The sequence below is a fragment of the Harmonia axyridis genome, chromosome 7 (assembly GCF_914767665.1).
Source record: "Harmonia axyridis chromosome 7, icHarAxyr1.1, whole genome shotgun sequence".
Lineage (NCBI taxonomy): Eukaryota > Metazoa > Arthropoda > Insecta > Coleoptera > Coccinellidae > Harmonia > Harmonia axyridis.
In genome coordinates this window covers 9,473,851-9,494,917 of record NC_059507.1, presented here as the reverse complement: position 1 = coordinate 9,494,917, position 21,067 = coordinate 9,473,851, and the positions used below count along the sequence as shown (strand labels likewise).

The window sequence follows — 21,067 nt, the reverse complement described above, 5'->3', positions numbered from 1 at the left end:
AAATAAAAAAAATAAAATTTTGACTAACATGTGCTCTATGTCACCATAGAATAATAATATTTTTGATACAATTTGCTCTATGGAATTTTCATGTTGACTCTAATAGTCTAATAGCTGATTAATAGTTTACATTGTATATTTTATGAGATTTCATTAAAAAATTAATGAAAACATAATATACCGTTGTGATTAGCACCACCAGAAATGTGACTTGTAAATGTTATAAAAATTTAGCAATGATTTAAAAAATATTCGTTATTTACTATCACATCATTTAAGAATAATTCTGTTGTTTACATATACATTACAATGTATGTTTATTCAGAATGCTATCTAATATTTTCACTTCTAATATGCTGTTTGATTCTGCAGATTAGTTATGGTAAGGATATATAAGTGCAAAATATTGAATATTGTCAGCTATATTATTTTCATTTTTAGCATACATGTGGCAAGGACAAGATCTTCTTCTCTATTCAACAGATAAGGAAATAAATATTTTAAATACATCCAGAGTCGGAGGAGGAAGAATGAGAACAACCAATGTTGTCCGAAATCTGACACAAGCTGCAGCTGTAGCTTATAATTATGAAGAACGAAAAATTTGTTGGAGTGACCATTCGCTTGAAAATATTCAGTGCACAACATATCTAGGATCAGATCCATCGAATAAGGTTCATAATTTCAATAAATCTGAATAATAATATTAGAACGAATAATTTTTAGGATGTCATAACCATGTTTGTAAGAGTTTTAGTTGATGAGCAACATATATATAAATGAATGTTTCCAGGTTATTTCGAATAATACTAGAACAATTATAACTGGAGTATTATCAGTAGATGGATTAACCTGTGATTGGTTGACAAACAAATTATATTGGACAGACAGTGAAGCTAATCGAATAGAGGTAGCAACAATGGAGGGAGATTACAGAAAAGTATTATTTTGGACAGACTTGGATCAACCACGTACCATTGCATTGATTCCACAAAAAGGGTAATAGATCTATTGATATCAAGTAATATTGTTATTTCTTAACTTTTTCGCTACAGCATTATGGTTTGGACTGATTGGGGAGAAACTCCCAAAATTGAAAAAGCTGGAATGAATGGAGATCCTAATACAAGGAAGAAAATTATAACCAAAGATATATTTTGGCCGAATGGATTGACGATAGACTATAAAGCTGAAAAGATCTATTGGATAGATGCGAGACTGTCTTTTATTGATGTTATGGACTATGATGGCAAGAATAGACAAAGGATATTGAAAGCAAAATTTGAATATCCACATTCTTTGACATATTTCCAAAACAGATTCTACTACACAGATTGGAAAACATGGTAGGATCATTTTTTCTCTTTTGTAAAACAAAAATATGCATGAACTTCTAAATAATATTTATGTGAAATTTCAGGTCTATACATGGTTTCGATAAAAACTTTCGCCATTCTGTTAAAGAAATAGAACATTTTCACAATGTTGTTCCAGTTGATGTACATGTTTGGAATCCTGAAACTCAAGAAAAATTTCCAAACCCCTGTGATAAAAACAATGGAGGATGTTCTCATCTTTGTCTTCTGGCTCCTTATCCACCAGGATATACATGTTCTTGTCCTATTGGTATTAAGAATATCAACAACCTAACATGTGCAGATGGTCCTGAAGAAATATTACTTTTGGCCAGAAGGGCCGATATTTGTGTTGTTTATTTAGATTCGCCAGAATATACTTATAAGGTATGGAACTGTACTCATTGGTTTCTGTTGAACAAATTTATTGAGTTTGTTTATATCAATTTCTTCAATGTTTTCTATTCTGGCCTGAATTTTTGGAAATAATATATATGACGTTTGACCATAGGTATCAATAGTGTTTTCAAATTTTTTTTACAGACTGTGCCTCTAACAAACTCTAGGTTCGCAGTTGGAATTGATTATGACGTTAAAGAAGGATTCATATATTGGACAGATGACTCAATGAAAAAAATTGAAAGAGCCAGGCTTGATGGTAGTGAACAGCAAGATGTTGTTAATGTGGAAGTTGTTTCGCCAGATGGCATAGCTATTGATTGGATATCAAGAAATATTTATTGGATTGATACTGGAGCTGACAGAATTGAAGTTATAACTATAGAAAAAGGTAAAAATCTGTTTCTCTTCTAAACTCTAACCCCAAACGTTAATTTGAAATATTTTTGCTTTTGGAACTGTCTCTTCCATTCTTATTTAGGTTATGCTCCGTATATCACCTTGGTTAGTATGGTTAGTAATAAGATGCATAGAAAACCTGTTGTGTCTACTTATACCTGTAAAACTTTCAGACAAAACGGGAGATTTTTCAGATTTATGCCTACTTGATTTCAAGGGTTCGTGTCTGTTTCAGATGGCGCATACATCGTTTATATGACATTTCTCTTGATTCTCGGCTCTAGTGAGCTTTGAGTATAGAACAATAATATTTTATATTCTATGCTCGTAACAATCTTCTATACTGTCATTATATTCCATTAATTTCATTAAAAATTCGATAGGAACTGAATTGTAATTTATAGTGAAAGTTTGTAAAGTCTAAAATCAGTATTTCATTTTTAAACGGCGCCAGGCAGAAAGCGGGTATTCAAAAATTAGAATTCTGGTGAAGCAGAACACCAAAACAATAGGTGGATATCTCAAAAAGTCTGAAACAATATCGAATCAGAACAAACACTAGGGATTCTATGCATCTTAGTAAGTTGGTAGTCTGTATATGTCAAATTCCTCAAAAACCGGTTACTATTTCCTCAAACTTCGGTGATATATCTGTCACCAAAGCAACCGTACTTTTATTCTGGTTAGGTTCGGTAACCACGCCCACTCCGGTTGGCAGTTTTCATTTTAATTTTCAGATTATTGTTTATGAATATTTTCCATGACATCTAACACTCAAAAACTTTATAATTTTAATTATGAAACAAATACCCCCCAGAGCCATTAAGAACTATTAGTTATTTACAAATTGAAAGAGATTGACCATTTATAACCTCCAAAATTCTGTCAATGAAAAATTTTGTTGACCATTGACATGTGTCAAGCGGTCCGTAAATAAGAAGCAGGTTACCTGAAACATTGCCAACCACTAGTAACCGCTCTGAATTGTTCAGCGATATACGGACCATACTCTTAGTCATCATCAACTTGTAACTTCACATATTGTTTTTCGTCATATCAAGTTTCACTTTCAGGCTTTAGAAAAGTCCTAATTAGCGATGATTTGGAAAAACCTAGAGCAATTGCTGTTGCTCCTGAAATAGGCTGGCTATTTTGGTCAGATTGGAGTGATAGAAAACCCAAAATCGAGAGAGCAAATCTGGATGGTACTGAACGTATTATGATTGTCTCCAAAGATCTTGTTTGGCCAAATGGGGTGACTCTAGATATAGAAGCAAGAAAAATATATTGGTGCGATGCAAAAGAAGATAAGATTGAATTTGCAAACATGGATGGAACAGACAGAAGAGTATTGATAAATACTGACGTGCCACACGTGTTTGGGCTCAGTTTGTTAGGCGAATATCTCTATTGGACTGATTGGGAACGAAGAGCCATTGACCGAGCTCATAAAAACTTAGGTAAAGTATTTGGAACATATATTTTTTCGTCAATTTGCACACAATATTTTTGATATGATCCATAAAAATTTATTTCAGTTTATTCAAAATTGCAACGTGTGAATGAATTTTGTATGCAAATTATTATTTCTGTAATGACCTTTCAGAATAATAATTTCTAGACAGAATTGAAAATTGAGTTTAAATATTTCAGGTAATAGAGAAATTATAGTTGACCAGTTGCCAAACGTAATGGGGTTGAAGGTTGTCAATTTGAAAACGGAGATAGGTTTCAATTTTTGTAAGATCAATAACGGAAATTGCTCCCAAATATGCCTTCCTAAAAAGGGGGGTAGGATATGCGCTTGTCAAATTGATTTTGAACTTGATGCAGGAGGAATAGATTGTGTAAAGCCCAAAACATTCCTATTGTATACACTTGGAAATAAAATCGGAAGGATTGGAATAGAAAATCGTGGAAATGAGATGAGCTTGCCTATTAGTGGAAAGAAGCATGCAAGGTAAACAAAATACTGTGCCTATGGATGTGGCATTTTGCTTCATTGTCTTTCACTCTTAATGTCAGTACTTCTCAATTCTTCATTTTCGGTCTTGTGACACTATTATCTACCAAAACATGTTAGTTGATTTATTTGATGAAATTTTGAAATAAACCAAAAATTGTTTTCATGTCAGCAGATTTGGAAGCAAAACTCCACATTATCCATGAAATTTCTTCCCTAAGTTTTCCTTATTTTGATTTTGAATACATTTCAATCTTTTTTTAGTGGGCTAGATTTCGATGGAAATGCGATGAGGATCTATTGGAGCGATAGTAAATCACGCACCATAATGAGAGCATTCGTAAACGGATCCCATCCACATAAAGTTATAGAATCCGGTTTGAGTTCACCAAATGGCATTGCTGTTGATTGGCTGAGTTTAAACATTTACTGGACAGATTCTGAATCCCATAAAATCGAGGTTTCGCGCCTGATGGGATCTAGTAGACGAACGCTTCTTTGTGGCGAAATCTATGAGCCACACAGCATTGTGCTCGATCCGCTAGCTGGGTAAGTTTAGTCTTAATATAAATGTCTACTTTGGGTATGGTCCGTATATCACCTTGGTTACTACAGTTAGTAAGTTCGTGGTCCGTATATGTCAAATTCATCAAAAACCGATGCCTATTTCCTCAAACTTTGGTGAGTTATCTGTCACCAGAGCAACCGTACTTTTATTTTGGTTAGGTTCAGTAACCACGCCCACTCCGGTTGGCAGTTGTGATTTTAATTTTCAGATTTTTGTTTATGAATATTTTCCATGACATCTAACACTCAAAAACTTTATAATTTTAATTATGAAACAAATATCCTTCAGAGCCATTATTAACTATTAGTTATTCACAAATTGAAAGAGATCAACTATTTATAACCTCCAAAATTCTGTCAATGAAAAATTTAGTTGACCATTGACAGGTGTCAAGCGGTCCGTAAACACGAAGCAGGTTACCTGAAACATTAAAAACCACTAGTAACCGCTCTGAAATTCTCGGCGATATGCAGACCATACCCTTTATTATCATTATGTTTTCTGTTTGAACAAAAATTATTTAAATTGTATGGAAATTTTATTACGTCATTGTGCCAAAACCTTCACTATCCGAAATATCTTTTTGATATATATACTTTTTTGTCTAGAAATACAACTCCAACTGATTATTATTACATTAAAATATATAATACAAATAAAAAAAAATAATATCAGAGAAACTTTCCATTCGGTTACTTTCCATTCTATTGAATTATCCTAATTAAACATTTTTTTTGTTGCATATTGTCTTAGTATTTATTGCATTTTGGATGGTTATATTTTTCAAGGTATATGTATTGGTCCGAATGGGGTACATCCAATTTCTTAAAAAAAGCAGCAATGGATGGTTCTAATCCAAGAAAACTCCTTGCCACCACTGGCCCCGCTTCAAGTTTAGTCCTTGACTATCAATCCAGGAGATTATATTGGGTAGAAATAGGGATTTTGTCACCTGCAATATTGTCTTCTGATTTGGATGGCAACGATAAGAAGTTTGTATTACGAGGTGGTTCTTACAAACCTTCTGCTGTTGCACTTGATGGAAATAATCTTTTTTGGAGTGATTCCGCAAGTAGTAAGTATGAAGTCACTTTATTTTGAAATGAGATCATTAGCCTCTGCAAAAACTTGAAATGAACAAATGTAATTGCTGGTTACTTTATATGTTATGTTTTTCCAGAAAAAATCCTCAAAATAAGCAAAGAAGATGCAGAAACCAGCTTTGTTGGTAAAGTTTTCGGATCGAGTAAATCAGATGACACTCTTCAAGAAGAAATATTCAAGCTACCTGATGTTACTAACAATCTATTAGTTTATGATCCGGAAAAGCACAACGGCAGCAATCAATGTTTTGTAAGCAACGGTGGTTGCTCGCATTTATGTTTGCCTTTACCAGGAAAAAATCCAGATGATTCGGCAAGTTTCACATGTGCCTGTCCCAATCATTACACGTTACAAGAGAACAAATGCTTGCGTAAGTTGTATAAATCAATGGAAAATAATTGAATTTTCACAGATGTATTCTCACAGCTCCTAAAGAATTTATGGTGTACAGCCAGAAGAACTTGACAGTACGGTTGATGTTAGACACCCCTGATTGTCCTGAAGCAGTACTACCAATCTCTTCATTGAAAATGGTCAAGGCAATCGAATATGATCCTGTTCATAATTTCTTATATTGGGTGAGTGGAACTTCAGTTCTGATCAAACTTAGTTTTTTATAGGTGCAAACTGGAAATTAACTTGAATTTAACTGAACTGTTTCTAGGTTGAAGGAAAATCACATGCCTTGAGAAGAGCAGAAGTTACTGGAACCCTTACCTCCATAGTTGTTTCAGAATCGGAGGACGTACATCCATTTGATTTAGCATTGGATCCCATTGGCAGAATTCTGTTTTGGACATGTTCCGCCCAAGATTTGATAAATGTAACTAGATTGGATAACAACATTTCATTTGGTGTCATTCAAAGGAAGAATGAAAAACCAAGATTGTTAGCTATTCATTACTCGAAACGGTAATTGATCATAATTTTTTTATTTACAAAACTGTTACTACTGTATTTCTGATTTCAGGCTATTATTTTATACCGATGTTGGAGCTTCACCTCAAATCGTCAGAATAAGATTGGATGGAAGTCATCATTTAGTTATCGCTAAAGCTGCTGATGTAACGGCAATTGCTGTCGATGTGGATAATGATTTGTTGGTTTGGGCTCAAGGACACAGCATATACATAAGTAACATTGATGGGGAAAATCAGTAAGTATATCAATCGTTTTTATAATAAGAACATGAATAATTTATGCAAGTAGTCTAATTCTAACCTAAAGGCTGTATCATTACAATTAGAGATGAGCGATATTTCACGAACTGTGATTTAATCACTGATATCAGACTGTCACAGGTAGTCACGGTTCCGAAAAACGAATACAGAGCGTGACGGGATCACTGTTTGAACATTTCACAGATATTTTCAGGGTTTATCAACGTCCGTGCAATCGTAAATTATGAAGCCAGCCTGATGTTGTTATTGCTTCGGAACCTTTGTCGGCAGTTACTACTGATGCACTCTAGCCACATAAGTTCCGTGCGAACGATTGTTTTCGAAAGCCGGACAATTAACAGAACGTCCTAGCAGGCTAACTAATAAAAAAACTCGAATGATTCTCTTCCTCAATTGTAATTGTCGTTGGTGGAGAATGAATAGGAATAATTGTATTTTTCTCTCGAAAAATTCATCAAATATAGTTGGGAAATTCGATTATTTAGGGACTGTTTTAACTACCCATTTCTGAGTTTTTTGTTGTGAAATTTTTAATTTTTCTCTCATTTTTTGTTACAGTATTAGCCCCTTAACTATTTCGATATATACAATTATAAAATGAGTGTATTTTGTTTGGAGGTTGATTACTCATCATTATTATTAAATAAATAAACGTCTGAATATATGCATATGGCTAATTATTTATTATTCGATGTCCTAAAAATCATACCTTTTCATTTAGAGATTTCACAATTCTCTGATTAGCTCAGAAATTAATAGAAAATATCAGATATATTTAGGAAATTTAATTATTCAATAACTGGTTTTACTATATTTTGTACATTTCTGATTGTTACTTTTTCTGTTTTTCTCTTATTTTATTTGATGCAGTATCAGCCATTCAATATTATCAATATATATTCACATGTGAATTATTGTATTTGTAGGTATTTTTTATTTTTCGATGTCCAAAATTATTCATATCCATATTCCACAAATCTGTTACCTCTAAAGAATTAACAGAAAGACAAAAGAGCTGAGGTTTGGGTGATTCATACAAATAATAATAACAAGCACGGTCCGTGCTCAGCGTTGTGAAACGTGAACGTTCCTGTTCCTTTATGATATCAGTGAAATTAAAGCGTGATCACCGTTTAGGTATCGGATTCGGTTAGCGAACGTTCCGTACAGCACTGGTAGTGGGGTGACCCCACTCCCAGTGCTGCGGAACGGGGAACGGACTCTAACCGAATACGATACCTAAACGGTGATCACCGTCACGCTTTAATTTCACTGATATCATAAAGGAACAGGAACGTTTCACAACGTGATCTAGAAATCACGGTATCGCTCATCTCTAATTACAATTGTGAAAGCAGAAACATAATGAATCAATCATCACGTATTTATATGTTTTTATGGCATGTCACTTTGCAGGTTAGGTTAGGTTAGATGTCACTTTGCAGTTTGAAAAAATTCTATTATCGTGGTTCTCATGAAAAATTTCAAGAAACTCGCAAATGCTCCTTTCTGCTTTTCTAATTTTTTCGAATACATAAATCTCAGCATTTGTATTTTTAGTTTCCACTAAAACTTAAAAGTGCCTAATTTGAAGTTTCACTTTTCAGGCACGTTCTTTTGAATGAAAGCAATGCCAAAATATCACAACTAACCGTACACTTGGGTTGGCTGTACTGGATTGACAAAGAATTGCACCAATTGCAAAGGTTAGAGTTAATATCGGGAAAATCTAGATCAACCCTACCTATTCAGGCTTCTCGTATAACAGATCTCATTTCTGTTAAAAACCCTGATCGCACCCATCCTTGTTGGCACAATCAGAAGAAATGTTCCCATTTTTGTATTATGAACAGTACAAGTGCCGAATGTGCCTGCCCTCAAGATAAAGTATTGCAAGATGATAGAAGAACTTGTATCTCGCTTCCGAATTGTGGTAACGACTACTACTTCACTTGCTCCCTCTCTCAGTCAAATAAAAGAGACTGTATTCCTATCGCTTGGAAATGTGATATGCAAAAGGACTGCAAAGATGGTTCCGATGAAATGGACTGTACAACTTGTAATCAGAACCAGCACAGGTGCAATGATGGTCAATGTGTAGATAATGTCATACTTTGTGACGGGATCGCCCAATGTCCTGACAATTCAGACGAGGCAAAGTGCTGTCACAACAGCTTTCAGTGTCCCGAAACAGAAAGCTGCATTGCTTACTCCTCAGTTTGCGATGGTATTGACAATTGTCCAGACGGAGCAGATGAATTGAATTGTGACCATACGAATTCTCTTACCGTTGTCACAATTATCTTGGGAATCCTCGTTGTGGTTATGAGCTGTTCTTTGATATTTTATTGTTTGAAAAAGAAATTTACAACTGTGGATAAAATCGGAGATTACTCCGATGATGCTTTGAATCCATTGCAATCTGGATCTCAGTTAAAAATGCAGAACGCACGGAAAGGTATACCGGATGTGGTTAGAATGTCAATGGTCAATGGAAGTAATAGTTCTAGTTGTGATAGAAGTCACATAACAGGTGCTTCTAGCTCGATCATCGGTTCTAGCTCTTGTTACCCCAGAGAAACATTGAACCCTCCTCCAAGTCGAGCAACGACACATGCTTCGACTCGTGGGAGCAGTCCATCATCTAGGTATCGTCCCTATCGTCACTATCGATCTATTAATCAACCTCCCCCTCCAACTCCTTGTTCAACAGACGTTTGTGACGAGAGTGACTATAACTATCCTTCTAGGTGTGGAAAATACGATACAGGTCCTTTTCCTCCTCCTCCCACACCAAGATCTCATTGTCAAAGTGAAAGTTGCCCTCCCTCTCCTAGCTCGAGGTCCTCGACCTATTTCAGTCCCTTACCCCCACCACCATCTCCAGTTATCTCTCCAAGACATTATCATACATAGGAAGCAATATCAAAATGTCATAAATGACACACTTAAGACTGACTTAATTTATTTTGATTTTGTGGCAGAATATTTATTTTTAATACGTAGAATGTACAGTTAAAAAAAAAAAAGTCTAACTTCGATTATTTAATCTCAGTTATGAAATTGTACTAGTTTGTAAGTCCGATCTTGTAGAAAAATTTGCTACAATAATAATGTGCCTTGCCTGTTTAAATGTCGAAATTTAAATATACATAAATTTGAAAGTACAGAAAATCAGCTCATCGAATCATGTAGATAAACGTCCTTATAAGTGTATATAATATATTTTTTTTAATATATATGTGTAGATCAGATGATTCAATATTTTAACACAAAAAAATAATTTGTTTCAAGATCAAAAATTCGAAGAGGTAGTTCTTTTATTCATGTTGATAAATGTCATTATACACCTATGAAATATATTTTTGAATATATATAAATTATATGATTTGATGTTGTAAAGGTATACGATATACTTTTTTGAATATCAATATGGCATATAATGATTCATTACATTTTCTTTTGAGTAAATCAAAATTTGGAAATGTAACTCACTGATATTTGCGTTGATATGTTTTGTTATATCGGTATATGATTTTATATTTTTATGAATATATATAGATCATATATATAGATACAATATTTCAACTGATTGCTTGCACATGAAATGATGAACATTTTTTTTTGTTTAGTTTGAAAAATTCATACAGTCGGTGAAGATTTGAAATATTTTGATTTTCATTATAAAAAAATATTGAAAATGAGAAGTAATGATGCCATTATGAACAAAAAATGAAAGTATACATTGATATATCATATATTCAATTAGTTGTTTAATCTTTTCCACAAAAATCCCAGTTATTTAGTTATTGTTAAAATTGTGATTTTGTCTTGTGAAAAAAATATCTTCAAAGTTTCAGGAATGCTCCTAAATTTTTTTTACCTCAGTATTTTAATGTGAAGATATAAATTTTCTGTTAATTTTTTTTTTATACAATATCATAATGTTAAACTCATTTTATGAATAAATTAATTGTAAAATTCTAGAAATTCTTTTATTTTATATCTTATATATTTATAGTTGGAGGGTGAATCAATCTCTAATGGGACTTGAATAGCACAAAGAGTTAGTTGCTATACCCTCTATATCATCTTAACTCAAGAATGCGGTCCATGAATTGTAAAGAATGATAATCATGGAATCAAACTGAAGAAACAATCCTCTTGGGGTTTAAATTCTTGTACCAATTGAATTTTATAGGAGTGCAGCTTTAAGTATTTGTGCAAAATGCGACGTAGCAATAATCTATGGACATTCAAAGCATCTACACCCTTCCAAATGGAGAGGTCGGGATCCTCACGAACGGGCCAATAAACGCGGCAGAGGAATGCTTGACGCATCATTTAAGTGACGATAATCTCGAATATCGGAGAAATTTCTTCGAACTATAGTTGCAGAATGATCTAAATTAGCTTAACATTACATATTAACTTTCTTTGAGACACCCTATATGAAAATAATGTTTTGAAGTGTTAAGTGCCCCAAATTTATTTCATATCACTTTTGAATTTTTAATTATCTGCGTTACATAAAGTCCATTTTTTCTGTAGTATGAAAATGAATGAGATGAGTAATACACCTAAAAAAAATCTTCTAATATTCATAAAATAGATTTTTATTTTTGAACAATCAGTCACAATTTTCTTATAGGTAAAAATATAACAGAAATAAAATATAACATGACAATTCCCTCAATAGTCCACCTGCTGTGTCTCTTGCCGTTTCTAAGCTCTCTTTAGTAACATCCTCCTGGCATTTGATGATGCTGTCAAAATCCAAATAACTCATTAATCTACCATTCATATCTAAAGGAGATATGCAATAGTTTTCAGACAAGAATTCTGAAATACTTCCGTTGACTAACGGTCCTTCTAAAAGATTTTTAACTTGACAGTTACAAGGAAAATGGTTTGACTTTATTATGAGTTTATGGACCACAATATTCAGAGTTTCACTTCTAGGAATTTCCAATATATGGTTCCCATAAAGTTTTAAAGTACCTATATTGTGATCTTGGGAAATGTTCATGCCTAGTATGGAGTCAATCTTATTGTTTATAAAGTTCAACACTTTGATATTAGTGACACCCTCGAAAGCTTCACTTTCTATGATGCCCAAGTCCGATTCTTGTATCGAAAACACACCAATATTTATTAAACCCCTAAAAGTACTTGCGTCCACACCTGGTAGATCCATGAAGGATAATTTCAAATGTTCAACTGTGTCTAAACCACTAAAAGCATCGGGTTCTATTATTCTTATACCGGAAGGAAAACACAATCTCTCAACACTGATCAAACCACTAAATGCGTTGCTTTCCAGTTTGATGATGGGATTGTTAGTTAACACTATAGTTTTGAGATTCGTTGTTCCCGCAAACGCATAAGATTCCACTTGGACGATCTTGTTGTGACTTAAAATAATTGACGATATGTTCTGCAGTCCAGCGAACGAAAACCTAGGGACTGTTGTCAAGGGAGTTTGTTGAATGGACAGTTCCTTCAGCCTAGGTAGACCGCGGAAGGCAAAAGGCTTGATGGTAGATATGTTGTTGCCGTCTAGGTGCAGCTTCCTAAGGTGCTTGAGACCAGCGAAAGCATCGCTTTTGATGACTGAGAAGTTGTTCCTGGTCAGTGATAGGTGCTCAACAGTGACTGGCAACAAGGTCAATGGTATGCTACGAAGACCTCCTGAATTGCAAAGAACCTGAAATAAAAAATAAAGTTCAAGAATACAATACAATTTCAAAAGCTTGAAATGTTTTGTCAGTGTAGTAAGCAGTAAGCATTGTGGTAATGAAAGAAATGGAAAAGCCGATGAACTTGGAAAAGGGGCATCAAGGTTGACACCTGTTGGTCCTGAGCCTAACTGTAGGAATGAAAAATACCAATACGTCAGCGACGTCCAACAATGGTAGAGGGACAATAGGAAAATCCTCTGGAGAAATACTCCGGGTCCTTGCTCAGGCAAAGAAATTTGTGGTGCTTTCATAGACCTATACCAGAAAGCTCATGAAGCTATCATGAGCTGAGCTTCGGGTAATAGTGATACTGCTGACAGGACACTGTCGGTGCAAATATAGGGTGTTTTTTTTTCGAGGTATATAACTTTAAGTTGGCATTACTGTTCAAGATGGCGACCGATTTAACAGCTGTCAAGTCATTTATTCTCAGTTTGGTTTGGCAATTCATCATGGATAGACTCACGCCTGAACAACGCTTGCAAATAGTGCAATTTTGTTTCGAAAATAATGGTCCTATGCGGAATACGTATCGCGCACTACGTTCATTTTATTATGTGTAGCGATGAAGCGCACTTCTGGTTGAATGGCTACGTCAACAAACAAAACTGCCGCATTTGGAGTGAAGCTAATCCTCAAGTGTATGTCGAAACGATGATGGCCAGAACGTTACAGTCAATGGTGATCGGTATAGAGCCATGATTACTAACTTTTTCATTCCTGAATTGAACAACCATGATGTCCAGGAGCTGTGGTTCCAACAAGACGGCGCAACATGTCACACAGCTCGTGCCACAATCGATTTATTGAAAGACACGTTTGGTGACCGCCTAATTTCACGTTTTGGACCTGTTTATTGGCCTCCAAGATCTTGTGATTTAACACCGCTAGACTACTTTCTGTGGGGCTATGTAAAGTCATTGGTCTATGCGGATAAGCCACAAACCCTTGATCATTTGGAAGACAACATTCGCCGATATACGGCCACAAATGTTGGAAAAAGTCATCGAAAATTGGACGTCCAGATTGGACTACATCCGAGCCAGCCGTGGCGGTCATATGCCAGAAATCATATTTAAAATGTAATGCCACAAGATTATCTTGCGGATAAATAAAATTCATCTCAATCGAATAATCCTTCGTTGTTTTATTGCAATTTAAAGTTCTATAGCTCTAAAAAACACACCCTTTACTTTTTATACCGCATGGGTAAGTCAGCAGATGAGATCTGCAGACTCTGTGGAAAGGAGGTAGAAACAGCCGAACACATAGTATGCAAATGCCTGGAACTGACTGGCCTAAGAACCACTCATATGGGAAAGTCAGTTCTGGATACTCTCACAAAGTAATAGCCAAGGCTCCTAAGGATGTAGTCGGTATCATTAACATCATCAATGGCCTCCCAGGGATTGTATGAAAAGATCAACTTGGTCTCAGTTCCCGGTAGGCTAACAGAGCCGTAACGACACTAGTTCAGTGAAATAATAAGTAATAAGGTATGCCTTTAAGAGGCCCAATATACTTGCTAGAAAAGGATCACAAACTCCTTCAATTGGCTTGGAACCTTGTGGTAGGCAAATGTACATACAAGAAAAATTTTCAGGAGGAAGAAAAACCCGGGGTTGGATAATTCCAAAAAGTTTTTTCGAAACTTTAACACTGCGAAATACAAGAAGCATCTGGATCTTAGCAAGAATATATACAACACCTCCTCTCTGGATTACTACTATGCCTCAGGAAGTGCCTCATAAGAATCACTCTAGCTGAAAATGACGAGTTCAGATTCTGTAGGGAGGAGGAAAAGAAACTCCGTATCACCTCTGGTGACGGAATGCCTCGCCATCACTAGCAAACGCAAAATCTTCTTTGGACAAACAAACAAAAAGTGAGGAGTTATCCTCCTTGAAGCCATCCCAGATACTGGAGTTCATTAAAACACTCTGGGAACTGGAAGGTCAGCTGTAGAACACGTAATGGCGATAACAAACATTTGGGCTTGTGGTTCCCCTCGAATAAACTCGCAAAAACAACGTTGGACAAGTAATTCTAAAACGTCATGATAAATTGGACAGATTGATCGCATTCGTTCAATGCCAACATCAGAGAGCATTGGAGCACATCTCGATATAATTTTTATAATCATTGTAATTGGTTTAGCTTTCCAATAAAGTGAAAGTATTTGGGCTCTGCATCATGCTTGTGTTTTATCCCACTTCAAAGCACTAATTCAATCATTTTTATGCCCGTAACAGTTCAATCTGTTACAATTTGCGAAAAGTTGACTATCTATAATTGGCCTTTTTGGATTGTGGGTCAAGTCCGCATCCTCACAAATTTAAATTATGTTCGAATTGAAAATTCTCTGCTTACTTTTGTGTAGGTGTTCAAATATAGATTGCAAGTATTCCACATATCGATTAGAAGTAATATTTGTAACATTTATTATAAACTGCTCATCCAAAGTTAAGTAGGTATTTATAATCAATTTGTATTTTATCTCTCCAGAACCATTGGAAATCTAAGAAGAATATTGAAAAACAAACCAATTAATCCAGTTGAGTAAGTTGAATGATTTCTTCTCTCAAAAAACTGGTGATTCCCCATCTTATATCCTCTTTATTTATTTTTTTTTTGACCTCCAGTTCGAAGAAGCGTTAAATAGACTATGGCCAAGGTTAATATCCTCTTTCAAGATTAGATTCGGGGATAAAGACGCCTATTATATTGCTCGGATTTTCCCAGCTGCACCAAATTTCAATAATGGGTATTGACCTTGGCAATACTCCTTCGACAAAACTTGAGTTCAAAAATATATAATAGTGTGAAAAAAAAGATAACAGCGACTTCCTATAAATATCTGGACATAAGCGTACCCTTTGATAATCCATCTAGAATAAGATATGTACTTCAGTTGCAATATGTTGAAGCGAATTATTTTTTATTTGTTATTCCTTTACTTAATTGGTAAGCTTTTTCAGTTATCTCAACATTTTGTGATTTTCTCTAGTGACATAATATGTAATGTGCAATTTATTTGTCTTGATTAACGTCCTTTTTGAATTTGAATTTTGAACAGTGAACGGTTTCAAATGATAAAGTTGACAAAATACAAATATGTTAGTCAATCCGTATACAATAAGATCCGAATCAAAGGACCAGAAACTTAAAATTTAGGGTAGTTTTGGATGTCGAAAGGTTAAGTTTCATTAATGGTCAAAATCTGACTAGAGGTTCCGTAAATTATAAATTTTATGTTCCTGTTTATTTCAAAACTGCAGGTTTGATCTAGATGAAAATTATAATTTCGATGTAGAATGATAATTTATAACCTTGAGCAAACTTTCATGTTGACGCAGTTGTGATTTTGGGTGAATTTTTTCTGCACGGAATGTAGGTAATGATACCTACTGATCTGGTGTTGGTCTGTTGTTATTATAGAACATGGAAATGGAAAGAACTATAAATTCGTTTCTATCGACAATCTGAAAATTATTCAAAAATTATAAGAAGAATCAATAACTCGAATTCAAACTTAAACTTTTGCGAATAACCTTTATCGATCTTTTTCAACATAATAATTCAGTAGTAATTTGTTGAAATTAGCAAAAGTGTTTGGTTATTTACATTACAATACCTACAAAATATGAGTATGAAGCCCTAGATGAAGCCTATAATTGCCTTTCAGGAACTTGTATACGTTAAAAAATATAAATGGCTTTTTAGCTTCACCCACCAATGGCACTTCTGAAAAACCGTTCAGAAATTGGCTTATACATTTAGGGATGAGGGAGGATCCCAGGGATGTGACCTTCAAATTTTATAATAATACGAGTACACCACGAAATGAATTCACTTTGCTGAATAGTATGCTTATATCATCAGGTAGGTATAACCATAATTAATAAATATTATATCAATTACTGATATAATATGTTGTTGACTGTTCGTTCTCCGAATATATATAATCTGTATTTTGAGCAAGAAATGATCTCAAACGAAAAGGATTGACTTACTGATGACGAATCAATGGTCAAATTCAGTTATATCCGTATGCTCGTAAACACAATAGCTCTTGAATGAAAAGTTCTAAAAATTAAAAATTTACAGGGTATAGGTTCGGATCTCGAATGTCACAGTTAAGTATTTCAAGCTGCAAAATTGCCTTAATACTTCTAGACTATTCCTGGTGAAAGGAGTCAGGCGGTATTCATGAGTATTCTCGTTTGAACTCGGGGGTGTCCCAGGGGTCTATACTCGGCCCTCTTTTTTATATTATATATGTTTTTTCCGATGTTTCATGTCTTGTTAATTTCATTTCTCCGTAGACAATATGTGTATTTGCAATTTTTCCATCTGTATCTGATCAGGCAGTATCAGCCGTCAATTACGACTTTAATACCGTTTTAGAGTTTTATAACTAACAGGTAATGTTCGAGATTAAATTCTTCTGAATCTGATGTTCAATTTTTTATTGACTTCTTTCACATAACAAATATTCTTATTATTTTTTGTTATATCCTTTATTTTTACAGCTGGACAGGAGGACAATATTCATTCCCGAATAATAAAAAATTCTGGGATTCCGTTAGTCGATCTTGGAGGTCATTATTATTACTTTGTGACACATGTTAAGGTAATTTTAATTTTTTATTTCTATCATTGTCTATTTTCATATTGTTTTCGATATTTTAATTATTCATTGGATTTGTTGTTTTTAATATTTTTATTTAATACAGGGTGTCCCATAAGTGGCACGTCACAGTGACACCGGAGGTAGGTCAGCTAAAGAGGGACCTAACCAGCCTAACATGACCCCAGTAAAAGTTGCATGGTTTTCGAGTTATTACCAAATTACGTTTTTTAGTGAATTTTCACCTTTTTTAACATTGGCAGGGTCAGAATTCTGCTGGAAAGCTCTCGAAGCTTATTTTTTTTGTTATAATGGAATCTTAAATAGTTATTTAAGATGACATGAGTATGATTCTGTCAAAAAGTTATGTGGATTTCCGTAAATTAATGGATAAATCTTGATTTCAATTGCTAGCAAAACGAGAACTTCGACTTTGGACACCTGCTGTGAAAAAAAAATCCTTGAAACAAAACGAGCAAGTAACATCAAAAAATTGGGCATTTTAGACAGATTTAGAAATGGTACAATACACGAATCTTATGCCCATAAAACTAGGTATTTTCATCATTTTACCGATGCCCTACTTAACTAAGTTGAAACTAGGAACCCCGCTATCAGGTAATTTTGCCGCTTGCTATGACATTACATTTGATACCGGGCTTTGTTATTATTTGTTAAAGTCACAATAGGGAAAAAGATGGATTAGGGGAAGCGAAAAAGGAATATTATTGAAAAAAAAGGTAAATTAATTAAAAACAGACTTAACTTTCGATTATTTATTTAATTCTTAAATCTAACTTACAGTAAATGTTCAAACTGTTTCCCTCGGACTCTAATGCATAAATGACACCGGATTTTTTTTATTGGGGATGTTTAAAGGACAAAGTGTATGCAAAACCAATAAGAAGCGAGGAAGAATTGCGTGAACGCGTATTCGACGCAGCCCGGACCATATCCGAAATTAGTTTAAGAAAATTGAATCGTAATTTTATAAAACGGTGTCATTTATGCATTAGAGTCCGAGGGAAACAGTTTGAACATTTACTGTAAGTTAGATTTAAGAATTAAATAAATAATCGAAAGTTAAGTCTGTTTTTAATTAATTTACCTTTTTTTTCAATAATATTCCCTTTTCGCTTCCCCTAATCCATCTTTTTCCCTATTGTGACTTTAACAAATAATAACAAAGCCCGGTATCAAATGTAATGTCATAGCAAGCGGCAAAATTACCTGATAGCGGGGTTCCTAGTTTCAACTTAGTTAAGTAGGGCATCGGTAAAATGATGAAAATACCTAGTTTTATGGGCATAAGATTCGTGTATTGTACCATTTCTAAATCTGTCTAAAATGCCCAATTTTTTGATGTTACTTGCTCGTTTTGTTTCAAGGATTTTTTTTTCACAGCAGGTGTCCAAAGTCGAAGTTCTCGTTTTGCTAGCAATTGAAATCAAGATTTATCCATTAATTTACGGAAATCCACATAACTTTTTGACAGAATCATACTCATGTCATCTTAAATAACTATTTAAGATTCCATTACAACAACAAAAATAAGCTTCGAGAGCTTTCCAGCAGAATTCTGACCCTGACAATGTTAAAAATGGTGAAAATTCACTAAAAAACGTAATTTGGTAATAACTCGAAAACCATGCAACTTTTACTGGGGTCATGTTAGGCTGGTTAGGTCCCTCTTTAGCTGACCTACCTCCGGTGTCACTGTGACGTGCCACTTATGGGACACCCTGTATTGTTGTAGGCCAATTACTTCGTAGCAATGGAAATCTGTAGGAATCATGGGATGACTCTTTTAAGCATTGAATCTGAAGAGGAAAATACTAGGATAATCAACTATATCATCAAATATTGTAAGTTTTCAACTCGAATACTACGCCTATTCATCTCTTGAGTTTTGTTATATAAAACCATTAGAATTTTTACTTTTCAGTAAGCAAAATTGAACATTTTTGGACATCTGGTGGTGACTTGGGACAGGAAGGACGTTTTGTATGGTTAGCTACAGGAAAACCCTATAACTACACACATTGGAGTCCTCCAAACCCTGATAACGCAGGAGGAGAACATTGTATGGAAATTTGGAAAATTGGAGATAAACATTATATTTGGAATGACAAAGCTTGTAATAATGACTATCATTTTATTTGTGAATTGAAAGATTGTACTGAGTTCTGCCGTTAATCTATCTCTATTGGAAGAAATATACATTTTCATTTATTTATTATACTTGAAAGGTTTCATTCATATAATTGATCTTTCTCTTCACATTCAGATATTTGAAATAATAAACTCAGGTGGTTTTGTAAGTCTTTCAAAAAAGATCTTGTAACTTTCAAAGTTATAAAATTCAACTAATGTCTTCGCTAACGTTAACAGCTTGGAAAATCCTTTCTTATCGCAGTAGATATTAAAGTGGAGTTCATATTCAGTTTGATATATGTTCAACTAGTTACGGCCCGTGAGTTGAACTGTGAACTCGAAATCACGATAAGTGAAGAAGTTTAGAAGATTTACGTGTAGTTACCTACAGATAGATAAACAGACAAAAAAGATTATTAGAAATCTGTTAAATTTTTTCATTGAATCCAAGAAAGTTTTAAAGTAGGCGCCTGTTCAAGAAAAATTTTAAAATAAGTATAAAATTGATTTGAGCCTACCTACCTGTGTCTGAGATAAACAAATGCATTCTGAAGGACACAAAATTTCCACATCCGATAGACCAATATCAACAAGAAGACAAAGAATAATGAAGATGCTCGTTGCATAGCATTCTTTAGATGGCATCTGAAACAAAACTACAGAATTAATTGAGTACTGTGAATTAACAAAAGTTTATATATAACTTTTGTTGTACTTGTTCTACTTTAATAGGTAGGTATTATTTCATTGCAATATCTGCATTGTTCGATCTTTTTTCAAAACTACAGATTCGAACGACATTCAGATGTGAAATGAAAATTTCAAGATTCATGGCAAAGTTTGTGTGAATCGTCTAATCATAATCATACAGGATTCAAGCAGAATATTGAAAAAAAAGGTGAGTTTTTCAAAACTACAATGTTCGAATTTTTCAAACGTTGAAGATCAATTGAAATTAGTGTTTATTTTATCTCTTCTGGCTGTCTATCGCTCTCTGGAATCGATATAGAGAGAGCATCAGATGTAATTATTCCAAAAAAACGATGTCTGGGCTATCAGCTGTCATCATTTGAATCAATAATTCAGCGAGTTTCATTCCTAATGGTATTGTTCCGTTTTTATTTGCTTTGGTACCTACGTCGTCGTATTTGAAAAAATAAACATTTTCATTTCGGAAGTGAAGAAATTCATATTAATGATTTCCCCTCTTCATTATTTTGCTTTTGCGACTCTACCAAAGGTAGAGAAAGAATTGTGATCTTTTTTGGAATGAAAAATATTGTTCGAAAGCACATTTCAGGTTATCCTGAAAAACTTTGGTTTCTGTCTGACGGTCCTCAACTTCTACAAACTTCCTCATTTGAAGTTCTTCCTCCATTACTCTTGGAGTATTCATTTTAGGTATAAGGTTTGCTTATGTACCTAACCATCATTATTTTTGTACTTAGAACCGACTGAAATAATAAAAAATATAGGTTCTAATTTGAAAATCTTGAGTTTTGATGAATTTGAGTTGTCCAAGTTGTCCATGATCTTCTTATGAATGTACATTTTTGTTCCAAACCACTTTTTT

At 34.2% G+C, this 21,067-nt stretch overlaps 3 protein-coding genes across 3 annotated transcripts in view; 2 read left to right on the top strand and 1 right to left on the bottom strand.

Moving 5' to 3' along the window:
- Positions 1-106: 106 nt before the first annotated feature.
- LOC123683937 (low-density lipoprotein receptor-related protein 6) lies at positions 107-10,948 on the top strand. Its single transcript, XM_045622947.1, has 15 exons — positions 107-382; positions 442-674; positions 794-999; positions 1,056-1,346; positions 1,421-1,742; positions 1,899-2,145; positions 3,227-3,613; positions 3,807-4,113; positions 4,381-4,665; positions 5,473-5,759; positions 5,865-6,158; positions 6,215-6,366; positions 6,453-6,700; positions 6,759-6,944; positions 8,577-10,948. Exons 1-15 carry the CDS (start codon positions 310-312, stop codon positions 9,883-9,885), a joined length of 4,827 nt encoding a protein of 1,608 aa, XP_045478903.1. The 5' UTR covers positions 107-309; the 3' UTR covers positions 9,886-10,948.
- Positions 10,949-11,569: 621 nt separating this feature from the next.
- The window catches only part of LOC123683938 (leucine-rich repeat-containing protein 70-like), an 89,561-nt gene continuing 80,063 nt past the window's right edge, over positions 11,570-21,067 (bottom strand). Inside the window, exons 4-5 of the mRNA XM_045622948.1 lie at positions 20,017-20,139; positions 11,570-12,676 (exon numbers count right to left, since the gene is read on the bottom strand). Of these exons, the coding sequence (XP_045478904.1) occupies positions 11,615-12,676; positions 20,017-20,139 (1,185 nt within the window). The 3' untranslated portion in view covers positions 11,570-11,614. The remainder of the gene's footprint in view (positions 12,677-20,016; positions 20,140-21,067) is intronic.
- Positions 15,520-19,579, top strand: LOC123683939 (pulmonary surfactant-associated protein A-like). Its single transcript, XM_045622949.1, has 5 exons — positions 15,520-15,674; positions 16,434-16,592; positions 17,243-17,343; positions 19,097-19,205; positions 19,286-19,579. Exons 1-5 carry the CDS (start codon positions 15,611-15,613, stop codon positions 19,534-19,536), a joined length of 684 nt encoding a protein of 227 aa, XP_045478905.1. The 5' UTR covers positions 15,520-15,610; the 3' UTR covers positions 19,537-19,579.